The sequence below is a fragment of the Setaria italica genome, chromosome IX, assembly GCF_000263155.2.
Source record: "Setaria italica strain Yugu1 chromosome IX, Setaria_italica_v2.0, whole genome shotgun sequence".
Lineage (NCBI taxonomy): Eukaryota > Viridiplantae > Streptophyta > Magnoliopsida > Poales > Poaceae > Setaria > Setaria italica.
This window is the reverse complement of record NC_028458.1, coordinates 4533450-4545246: the sequence shown is the minus strand read 5'-3', so window position 1 is coordinate 4545246 and position 11797 is coordinate 4533450. Positions and strand designations below refer to the sequence as shown.

The 11797-nt window shown below is 48.6% G+C and overlaps 1 protein-coding gene across 3 annotated transcripts; it reads right to left on the bottom strand.

The window, feature by feature from the left end:
* Window positions 1-1305: 1305 nt before the first annotated feature.
* Window positions 1306-7513, bottom strand: LOC101776460. Of its 3 annotated transcripts, XM_022829731.1 has the most exons (14): window positions 6413-7513; window positions 6266-6270; window positions 5499-6124; window positions 5252-5385; window positions 5086-5155; window positions 4886-4969; window positions 4428-4544; window positions 3896-4342; window positions 3243-3652; window positions 3045-3144; window positions 2895-2954; window positions 2679-2765; window positions 2423-2560; window positions 1306-1907 (listed from the first exon to the last, which is right to left on the bottom strand). In XM_022829731.1, exons 4-14 carry the CDS (start codon window positions 5341-5343, stop codon window positions 1587-1589), a joined length of 1926 nt encoding a protein of 641 aa, XP_022685466.1. In that variant the 5' UTR covers window positions 5344-5385; window positions 5499-6124; window positions 6266-6270; window positions 6413-7513; the 3' UTR covers window positions 1306-1586. The 3 variants fall into 3 exon arrangements, with proteins under 3 accessions (XP_022685466.1, XP_004981631.1, XP_004981632.1); XM_004981574.3 differs by having other exon boundaries at window positions 5499-7513; XM_004981575.4 differs by having other exon boundaries at window positions 3243-3649; window positions 5499-7513.
* Between the last annotated feature and the right edge of the window lie 4284 nt (window positions 7514-11797).

The window sequence follows — 11797 nt, the reverse complement described above, 5'->3', positions numbered from 1 at the left end:
CATGCTATAAGGTTCCTTGTACTTCAGTTTGTGAGGACCATCCAAGTTTAGTACTTAGCTTACTCATTGAATTAGATTTAATATTGTACGCAGTCTAAAACGAAATTGTAGATGGAGCCTTTTGTGACGTGTTTAGACATACTATTAAAGAGGGGATCAGAACGTAAGATACAAGGTAATTAAATCTGCATGTTGATTGTTGGGGGCGGCGCGGCGGGTGGAGCAGGGGCGGCGGCGGGTGGATCGGGGGCGGCGGGGTGGCGTGGCCCAGGAGGAGGAGGAAGAAGATACTTAGTATGATAGGTGGGCCCCACAAACGGTGTTTGACGGAAGGAGGAAACGGTGCTCGTCCCATCTGTTGCAATCTCTCCAACCAAACAAAAATTGGAATAGACCCACCCCATCAACCAAACATGAAATGGGATCATCCCATCCTAAAAAACTGGGACGGAACCGTCCCGTCCTATATTATCTCCCATCCAAACACATACTTGGATGATGTGGACGGCTTGCCTGGCCGGGAGCACGACCAGGTTTCAATCATTAAAGATTCGCGAGCAATTGGGTTTACAGGTTGCTGGGTGAGGGACCCGAACCTACCCACATCGGACGGCCTGTGTCGCGAGCTAGCCGGTTCGGATGGTTAACGGGTTATCAGGTGGCGTGGATATCCGCAATGAGCTGGGAATGCACCAGCTCTAAAATGGAGAGATCGCCTAAATTGATGTGATGATGTTTATCGGTGGCAGTGGGCCACGTTCTTGGATATCAACAACCATCCCATTGGTTGCATAATGGTCAATTTCTGAAGACTTCTTGTAGTGAGAAAATCCCATGGTGCTGGCCCAAGACCAATTTGCAACGGGAGATTTCTGAAGACATCTTTTGTAGATTACCTGCGCTCTTGGTATTGGGCCAAAAGATCAAGAAGGACGTGTGCTGGGCCATGTTTCTCACTGAGTCTGCGCTTACCAACCAAATAGGCCCAACGGATGCATCTTGATCGATTTTTTTTTAAAAAAAAAATCTTGTATAATTGTCATCAGTGAAATAGTGGATAATAAAACGTAAAATGGGAGGATATCACGCTTTCGTAATACCCCATTTGCATAGCTGAAGGTCACGCTTGCAAGTGAATTACTGAGTTCTGCGTTCTGAATAGCTGAAGGTCATCAACTTGTTCCGAATAGAATAGCTGAAGGTCAGCAAGTTGTCATCTCGCCAAAGTCTGATCGCTCCGGGGCAGGAAGACTTCTAAAGCGATGAGCGAGTGGAAACCACGCGATGACACGAGTCACAGCAAAGTAACCACTACTAACATGTTGCTTTCCCATTCCATCCTGTCTCCTGTTCATCTACAAAATAACCTTTTCCCTTTTTTACAGCGGACAATTGGAAACACGCCACACGCCGGCGCCACTGATCGTCTCATCCTACAACCCACACGACACAAAATCTGCACAAAGCCTTGCCTAACTCTCTTTAAACCCTATGGTACACGCATATACTCTACTCCAACTCCAACCAAACTTCAGTTCATCACCAAGCCGACTGCTACTGTTGCAGTCTTGCAGAGACACACACGGTCAGCTGAGGTGAGGGAACGCAAGGTCCCTGGCGAGCAGGTACCGGAAGGCCGGGTTGTAGGGCACCCACTCCACCACCTTGCTCGACGACCTGCCGCCCTGCTGGCACCTCTGCACGGCCATCCTCATGCTCTCCGGGAGGTAGCGCTGGACCATGTCCACGAGCCCCTGCGGCGAGAGCTTCACGTCCTTGGCGTACGCCTCCACCAGCTTCGGGAGCAGCAGCTTCTGCTCCCTCCACACGCCGGCCGTCGCCCGGATGAACTCCTCCTTCGCCGCCTCCAGCTGGTGGAACAGCCGCTTCGGAGTGTACACCCTCACCTGCGTGAAGCCAAAGCGGAGAAAGAAAAAGGGTATGAGTGAGATGATGCTGCATTCAGAAAAGAGGCTTGGCTCGGCACCGCCCGTAATTATGGTAGTAGCAGTGCTTTGATGCAACAGGAGAGATTCCTAGCATGATGGCAGGTGAAAGATTCCTAACAACGTTCCCAATCACCGAAAAGCTTGCACCTCATGATTCATTCCTAAACATTCATGATTTGCTAATGTGACATGATAGGATAGGACACATGCAGCTTTTCATGCCAAATACGTGCTTTAAAGGCTTGCCAATAATTGAATCGCATATATATTCACATGAGTCAATATTGACTTGAGAAAAAGTAAGCATCATAGGGGACAAATTTTTCTTCAGATATATGGTGAAAATTAGTCAAGTTATTAACAAAGTTTTGGTTTACCCTGGTGCCTGTGCACCATGGTGACATAACGTGGCGTCGCCCGACAATGAGCTCGATTTGAAATGAGTTTAAGGTTTTCTGTAACTTGTTGCTTACCGCGGGATCAGAATGGCTCCCCGAACAAAGCGCAAAGCGTAAAAGAGGCTCTGATTGTGCAACGGCAAAGGCTCGCCACTCGTGCCCGGCTTTGCTCACTTTGCTTTTGATCCTGGGGTAAAGCAATGTCCGTAGCCACTGCATTAAAAGGATCAACAGCTGAAATTAGCATGCTTGAGACATATAATCAGTACAGTACGAGCATCACCATGCTTTTAGCCGGGTTTGGACCTAATCATGTATGTTTTCTCCGTACCTGTCCGGGACAGTGCGTATTGCATCCAAGGACCATGCTCTGGATAACGGCTACGTTGATGTTTCGTCCGGCGATTTTGCAGGCAGCCTGTGGTAGTAGAAACACATGTCAGGGAAAGGAGGAACTTGGTCTGAATAAGCACTTCCGAATTTCTGATTGCAGGGCCCTTCCATTGATTCTTCAGAGGAAGCATTTTTACTTTGCGTTTCACTTTACCTTAGCAAGTAGGGATGTCTTCTTCAGATTGTTCTGTGGGACGCCATTCTTCAGATAAGCCTGTCAAAGTATAGTACAATGAGACCCCATCAAGAACAAAGCACTAAAAGTGCTAAGAAATGGTAGCGAACTGCATCAAGAGAGTATTACGTGCATCAGCAAAGCATTGTGTATGTTGACCCAGAATGCTATCTTTTCTTCATTTGTCATTCTCCTCAGATCAACAGTTTCCAACCGGTACAATATCAGCCTGAAATATCAAATTCAGTTGACAATAGTCTATGAGCATTGAGCTGACAAATAGAACAATTTCATCGACCAAAGAGTAGACTGTTGCATATAACTCACTTGTACGTCTGGAGTAGGTCCTCAGCTTCTTTCAGCCTCCGACTGTCGCGGCTAATCATAGGAACCTCAACCATTGTGTTGTACGGTCCACTGAACTCCTTCAAACCCTCAACATGGAATGGGTTTATCAACCGAGAGTCAAGAGTATTTTCTCTCTTGTAATTGGGACTCCACATGTCCCCCACATACTGTGGAGATATTGCACTTGCTGAGGAGAATGACGATGTTGGCGAAGACGAGGAGCCATGGTGAACCAACGGAGGATCTGCAAGTCTGCAGTAGATCCCTGCCATGCATCTCACCATCTCTTCTGACAGGTTGTTCGGAGTTTCAGGGATGTGGTCAGCTACATTAGTTCCTAGATACTCTGCTAAGCTTATCATTCCTGATGCACCGGTCTCTCCTTCCTGCTGAAAACATAACAAGAAACTTAAAAACCCTATACAGCTTAAGATTGTAGCTATTTCAGTCTTTGTTTTTCAGTCATGTTTCTCATCTGTCATAAGCACATTGCATCATAGAAATTCTAAAGGACATATATTTTCCCCCTTTCTGTGGCATCTGTGCCATGCATGCAGAGATGATGAACTAGTTTAGCAGGCTACACAGCTAACAATGCCATAATGCTATTTCATCATGAAATAAATCATTACCTCTAGGAATGAAAAAGGTTGTGAGTGGCACGAACGAAGAGCCCTTGCAAGACTATCATCCTCTGAAGGCAATATCCTGGACGAACAAACTCCACGGTACGATAACGCAGACTGGCAGCGGAGGACATCCGAATCAACTGCTCTATCAGGACGAACCGATGTGCAGCAATCTGTCAATGGATCATTCCACTTCTTATGTGGTGGCGGATAGCTGGACCGGAGTGCTGCATCCCCTCTACTCTTGCAAGACTTCATTGCCATCGGCATTTCCCGGAGCTGCCCAGACCGTGAGCTCACTGACGGCTTTGAAGCATCCTGGTGATCAGGAGGAGAAAATGTAGGTGCTTGCTGCTCAAACGCTTTCCGATACAACGTCAGGAGATACTGCTCCATGTTCTTGACCTCAAGCTCCAATGTGGCAATCTCTCGTATCAATTCATTAGCAGCCTGAAAAAATCGAAGTGGTTAACCTGATGAGTGATGAATATTGGGAGAAGAGCAGATTAACAAAACCTATTGGGCAAGGAATTACTTTTGGCATTGGATTCTCAGGTGACAAGTTGACTGGAGCAGCGTCGGGCCCTAAAGCTTTTTCCAGGGCACCACGCACAACCTGCTGATCCTTGAGGTGCTTTTCTAGTTGCAGAATCTGCATCAGGTGATTAAATGAGGCTACAGTGTAGAGATTTCAGCAGGAAGACAAGGAGCAGCAGCAGGTCTGAAAGAGAAATAGGGCTCCCTCTTTTCTGAGACATTATTTAAGCATTTTTTTTCAAGTAATTTCAGGTGAGCAAAGAGTTTGGCAAGAAATTAATAGATGAACAAATTGGAATTTGGTGAAGTGAAAATGTCCTCAAAATGGTTTATGGCTGTTAATTGGGCACCGAAAAAGGGCCAAAACAATTGTTCCATTTCAGAAGCTCATACAGATGGAAATGCAAGGTTCTTATCTGCACTGAACTATACTGAAAGAAATCAGCCTACCGTTACCTCTTTTCTCAAGGTGCTTTGTGCTCCCCTCCCAGGTTGCACATCCTTATTGATGTCGCTTTTCACCTTAGCTTTTACAACTTCCTGGGAAGAATAGATTAAACACAAATTACTCAAAATCACACGATCTGTATGATGAGAAACCTTGCATTCTCTGCACGATACTGTAATAATGCTGAACAGAAGAGGGGAATTTTTACCGGCTTAGGCAGAACGATGGTTTTATCTGAAGAGCGCAAAGCATCTGCAGCATACATATCCTCAAAATAACTGCCATTCAGAAACCGCTTAATCACAATTTGAGCATCCTTGCCGGCAGAATCACAAGAGAAGAAAAAAAAATTGCAGAAGGCTGCAGACACTAACCTCTTGGATCGCTTGTGCTCTGAAGAACTGAAAGACTTCAGAGGCTTGGCAAAAGCTCTGTGTCCCTTCTTCTCCAGAGCCGCCACCTCCATTGCTCGGCGCAGCTCGAGAACCAGTCAAGAACTGTGAACTGACTGCAAAACGCAAATCAAACCACTGTAAGCAACAAGACCTCAAAGAGAATGCGCGTTTGTAACCACAATGGAGAAAGAAGGCGATGAAGAGAAATGAACAGGAAACAACTTACAGAGATTTGTCGCTGCTCAGAGCTCAGAACTGAGGAGAGAAGCTGCCAAAATCAAGCAAGAAACTCCAAATGATCCAAGAACGAAGAAATGGCGTGTTCTGAAGTCACGCTAAGCTCCAAGGAACCCAGCTCTGTCCACACCAAGAAGTGCCGTATCCATCCACCACCACCACTACCCTTCACTCTTCAGGCCAAGAACTAATCAGCCATTTGGAGAGGCAAACGGAAAAGAAAGCCCTCTCTTTCTCTCTCTAACTGCTCTGCATCCACCCGCAATACGTCTGCGTGTGTGTTGTGTATATATACAGCATAAGCGAGCACCAATGACACGCTAGTGGCGAGCCTGCAAAAAGGCCGTTGACTGTGACATATCGTGAAAACGCCACACGCACCTTTCCCCCCCTCTCCCTGGGGTTCCTTGCTGTGATGGATGAATAGGTTAACCACTGCACCTTTTCCGCATGCCCAGGTCTGAAAACCTTGCTCCTCCCGGTTTTCTTTGTTTTTTGCAGCTGGAGAAACTAGGGTAGGGAAAAGGAAAAGGGGAGCCTTTCCAACCAACCTGGTAATTTGTGCCCTAATCAGGCTTTCTACCCCAACCCTGATACAGTAACAGTTTTGGGGTCCTGAGACATGAGACATGTGGTAGGAGTGAGATTATGGGAGTATACAAGTACAGGCCTAACAGAGCCAAGCCCTGTGATTACCAAACTGACAAAACATCAAAAATATTTTTTTGTATAAACTAGTGCTAGCACGTTGCCTACCAAACCTGCGCAAGACATTTTCACCATACAGTAGCAGCAGCAGCAGTTGGTGAGTGATGCGCACACCAAACGATGACAAAACAAGCCAAAAGCATTAGGATATCATTATACGTATTCCGTTTTGAGACACTGTGTGAGCTTGCTTACTCTTGGTGGTTGATGCTGGCGTGGTGGCAGTGGCCATTGTACTTTGGAGTTGTTAATGGCGCAGGTAGGTTTCTAGTAGATCTATCTGACAAGAGCACTTCAGATCTCTGTACTATTGTCTACCCCATCCAGATTAGTTTGATTTATGACGTTCGAGAGTGGTGACAGTGCCGGCCAGTACATGAAACGGCAGCAGTTAAGAAATTAGCACAATGTCCTGTCCTTGGAAATGTAGGCCTGACATTGAACAAGGTGAAAATAAGCAAAATGTCCTTTGTTGTTTCAATGATAGTTCAAGTTTTCGGAACAGACACGAAACTTGATGGCGCTACACACGATTCAAAACCACAATTTGGAAACATTAATAAAGGATAGTAACGTAGGAACTGAAACTTGTCGAGTGGTCAGGTTTTCTTTTCTTTTTTTTTGAAAGAAAATGGTCAGTTTTCCCAGCGGTGGAGATGCTGCATGAGTGACTCAAGCGGCAACCTGACCTTTTACATTTCCACCTTTCTCGGGAGTAAGAAAGTGCAGTTGTCTAAAATAGTATGCTTTCCAACAAGGCTAGAAAATAAACGTAGACATTGCAATGCAAACACAGACTCTGCCTAACAAATCGCCCACTACAGAGGGAAACCGGAGCAAATATGCCATTTGGCTCCTAAAGTGACTCCATCTAGAAGTACTCTACTTGTCCTACCAAATGGATTGACGCGAAACAAAGAAAACTTGTTACTCGCAGTAGGCCTCTAGACCCTACAGCAAAGACAAACAGTCGTTAAAGACAAGAAGGGCGCATTTGTGCAAAAGAACGTTTGTTTAAGCCAAGGGCCCAAAAGAATGGAAGAAAAGATGGGGTTCGGCCTCAAAAGGGTCGAAAGGCAGGGCAGGGGAGGGGAGGTCCCGGCCGGCAGTGCATGGCTGGCTGCCCCTGTCCCGTTCCCTCTCGTCCGCTCCGGCGCGTCCCGCCCCCCTCGCCGTCTTTCTTTGCCCGCCATGAAAAGCAGGCGACGGGGGAGGCGCGAGCACTTGTCCGATGCTGCAGGGAGGCGCTCGCTTGTCACGGGGAATTTCACCTTCCCCGTGGCCGCGAGCCGTTGTTGGGCGGGGGCGTGCGGGGGTGGGTTCGGTTCGGTGCTCCGGCGGCCGAGTTGGGGGGATGAGGCTCCTCGGCAGGTAGCTGGGGCTGTTCTTGCCCGGCACCACATGTCAATGAACCAACCGTTCTCAGCAGTGCTGCAGAGGAACCAAAGTTGGGGGGCTTGGGAGGGCGTGGCGTGGGCAGGGTAGGTCAGGCTGCTGTAGCCGTGCGGTGCAGGGGGGAAAGTGGACGGCGGAAAGGGTGAAAAGGCTGGAGCTTTTTGGTGATCGTGTGTGGAGCGACGGCTGCGGACTGTCGACGTGTGCAAACGATGTGGTATTTTCTTCGACGCAAAATACTGAAAGAATCCTCTTTTGTAAGCAATCGAGGAGAGGCAAAGGTGCTTAATATAACCAGAAATGTTCGTCCGGTGCTGGAACTCTCTTCTGTAAACTTATTTAAGTTTAAGAATAGTTTAACTTGTGATAAAATTAGAAAGATATTTTTTTAGGACTAGTATTTTTCTTTGACGTAAAATATTGAAAGAATACTCATTTTGTAAGGAATGAAAGAAAAGTCAAGGCTGTTCAATATAACCAACGATATTATTTCAGTGTTCATTACTAACTATTAAAATAGTTAATATGCATTCACTTAGAAAATTGGGGCTTAATATGTAGTACTAGTAGTTAAATTGTTTTATGTTTCCTTTTATTTTGTAAAAGCAGGTGAACCTTTCTCTATTTTTTTTTCAAGAACCTTGAAATCATGAACTTGTGGACCCAAACGTTTACTCTAAATCATGTTGCGCTACTTATTGCTGCGATATCCATCCCATTACATTTGGAAATTCGGGCGATCTACTTGTAGTATCCATAACATCTCTACTTCTCCATCTTTGGATACCACTAGATTTGTCACTGTCACTTGCTTATTCTAAACTACTAGTCTTTGTTGATTGCTCCAATAATTCTCTTTCAATCCGGAGCTAAGCAAATGAGCACAATCGGGCAACTAATTATAGGGCTGGGGTTAGGGCCCTAGCTAGGGTTGAATGAGTGAACGAACCCTAGGTAACAAAGGCTGCTTGGTTACCAGCCATCATTAGCCACATTGAGGCTGCGGTGCCGTTGAAGTTGTGGCGTCCAGAATCAGCACCACAATCGCCACGCCTAAATGAACTGCAAAAGGCTGTGGTAGCAACAACTTTTTCACCAACTAAACATGCACCAAATTGGGTGGTGACGTCACGGCTTTAGCTTGGCAAATGGAGGCGGGGACCAAACACCCCCTTAAACTAGCCATCCTGTGGCTAAATATATTGAAGCACATTGTGCCCCTTTAGCTGTTGCCAAAACACTGAAGTGGAACGGCGGCAGGCAGGCAGGTGAACCGTGTTAACATAACATTTTGATAATCTGTTAATCCGCCAATTGGCAGCTAGCAGTAACAACTTCAGCAGCAGTGCTTCCTGCTAATACAGACAAGCCAACTTAATTTGCACCGTGCCAAATTCGAGCAGTCTGCCGACTACCGGTCTCCTCCCTCCTTATCGCTGCCATGGGGAGGGGGGCCAAGCGAAGGGAAGGGAAGAAGCCCCGCTGGCCTCCATGCCAGCTTCTCCGAGGTCAGGTTTGCCGTTTGCCCTCCCTCGCAGTGACAGTGTGCGCGTACTCCTCCTTGGGTTGTGGCCTGTGAGAAGTAGGTTCGTGCCCCCCATCTTTTCACAGGCCACCACATGGCTTGTCCACGTCAATCCGTGTGAGTGATTGATGGATCACTCCCCGGCGCTGCACATGATTAATCGCGCACCGCAACGCACCAAAAACCTGAGTGCGCGCGTTCACGTTACCCTTCGTACTACCACTCCGACAGCTGACCGTCACCACCGTTCAGTCAACCAAGGTATCAAGGCGTTATTCAGTTCGGAGGGCCACATGTCGGTGACATGTAAGGATGCCACCACAGTGACACAGTTTTTTTTCCCCTGTAGATTAGTACTCCTACCATAAGACTGTTTTTATTTCAAGAAAGAAAAAACGAACAAAAACTTGGTGATTTGGACAAAGAGTGTCACCCCTACGTAACAAGATTGGGAGACAGACATCCTACTTGGCAGCCTGTGATGGGGGCTTGGAATCTTGATTCCCGATGTCAAATGTCACATGGAGAAGACTAGACAATGCTAATCTGCTTTTGCTTTGGTTGCATGCATGGATGGATCTTCTTGAGACCCGGAAAAATGCATGTGCCGCGTGGCTGTCCTGTGCACACTGCACAGAGGTCGCCGAGGCAGGCGACGTCCGATCCTTCCTATCCAATCTACCACACCTGCATCAATCCATCCATCCATCCGTCTAGTTTCCTTGCAAGTCTCGCCAGCGGCCAGAGCCCCAAGGTCTGCTCAGCTGTCAGCTCTCTCACTGCCGCGTCCATCTGGGCCTGCGAGCCCGCTGCCGCGCTCGCGCTCTTTATTGCAACAAGGTCAAAAGGAAAGCGGATCCAATGTGCTCCTTGCAATCTTTGCATAGTTGCATCCACAGGTCCACGGCGGATGATGATTGATCAGCACGGTAGTGACGGTACTGGAGTACCAGCATTGACTCGTGGTTATCATCCACCAGACCACCAGCTCTTTCTTCACCGCTGTAATATTCTTTGATTCTCCCTTCGCCTTTTGTTCAGACTTCAACAGCTGCAGCCTTGCAGAGTGTTGCAGTTGCGGATCAGCTGGGGATCGGTTTAGGTCAACAATGCCATCACCGAGTTTGCCGGATCTGGAGCCTCAAGTGTCAAGATCACAGCTACAGTTACTCAGCTAAGCAATTCCTGAAGGAAGAGAAGACATGGCAGCCAGGAGAAGAATATCCGACGCAGAAAACCATAGTCTTTGACAGAAAAGGTCCAAGCCCATCACAATTACCAACACAAACACTCGCTTATACTAATCAGCAACGACGACTAATCTCAACGAGAGCGGAACATCTCTGGCGCGCCGGCCGGGAATCGCGGGCTCACGTCTCCCGGCGAAAGCACAAGCACAACCGGGCAGTGCTATGCTACGTGCGGCTGCGCGATCTTTAACACGGGGAGGCGGCCACGAAAGTAGCGCGGGCTGGGAAGGGATCAAAGGGGAAAGTCTACGCGAGGAAAGGCCAAAAGAAAGATTCTACTCCTACTGATACTTGGAGATACTCTCACTTCACTGCTGCAGTGCAGCTAAAGTTAGCGGAGGAGGAGTGAGAGCAAAGCGAAAGGGAAAAGGATCCCGGGTTTCAGCCGTCTTTTGGCCGGAAAGACGGGGTCTTCCGTGGATAGATTAGCGTGACCCCCTCCGTGCGCTGCGTGCCTGCGCACGCGTGGGCGTGGACTTCGGATTCTGCAGGCCTTGGATTCGTAGTGCACTCGGCACGGTTCGAGAGAACTTTCCAAAGTCGCATTGGATTCGGCGGCTACGGCTACGGCTACGAGCGTGGGCTTCTCCCTTGAGCCAGCTGCCTAGCCCATAGACGATGATGAGTACGTGCACGTCAACCCCACTAACCACAGTATCGCAACCAAAATATTTCAGAACAAAGTTTTTTCTTTTTGAAAAACATCAGAGCGAAGTCAATTGGCGCATGGGGGTTGCGCGATCTGTTGGGGTTCACTTCACGTGCGCCCTGGTCCCCCGAGGTCGCCACGACAGCGATCCCCCCACCCCCACGTTTCCTTCCGATCCTTGATCCTTCCCTTCCCTGTGCACGGCGACGAGCGACAATTTCCGGCACTCCCTGTGCGCCGGCAGCTGGCGCCTCGCGAGAAGTACTGCTGCCCCCGCTCCGCAACAAAAACGGCTGCACTGCACTGCACTGCGCATAACCTACCCTGTAGCTGTAGCAAGGCTTTCCGGCCAAGCATGGCTCGGCGCTCGGGAGCGCGCAGCGGCAGGCCGCACCCTCCCTGCAGTCTCCACAGCCTTGGCAGAGCCATTCATGGCTACCTACCGTCCCTCCAGGGCGCGCGCGGGTTAATGCCGGCCGCAGTGAAAGCAATGCGCGCATCCTTCGTCTGCGTCCGCGTCCGCGTCCGCGCTCGCGCACGCCGAGACGGCGAGACCGAGGGGGAGCCTCGGATTCACGGGCTGTGAGGTGAATGAATCAGGCCGATGGCGTCGGAGTAAATGAGCGGAGCAGCAGGCGGATACGCACGGCGACAAGCGCAGGGGCATGCATGCGCCGTACTGCTTCTTTTGTGTCCGGTCTAGGCCTTGTTTAGTTGGGGAATTTGGGAGGTGCCAAATTACTGTTACAGCACTGTAGCAC

Bases quoted from the DNA above. Each gene is read 5' to 3' on its own strand.
- LOC101776460 (XM_004981574.3), bottom strand. From the start codon at position 5,343: ATGGAGGTGGCGGCTCTGGAGAAGAAGGGACACAGAGCTTTTGCCAAG. The intron at 4,343-4,427 runs GTAATTCCTTGC...CGATTTTTTCAG, and splicing joins CTGAGAATCCAATGCCAAAA to GCTGCTAATGAATTGATACG. The intron at 1,908-2,422 runs GTAAGCAACAAG...GGCTTCACGCAG, and splicing joins GGAGCCATTCTGATCCCGCG to GTGAGGGTGTACACTCCGAA.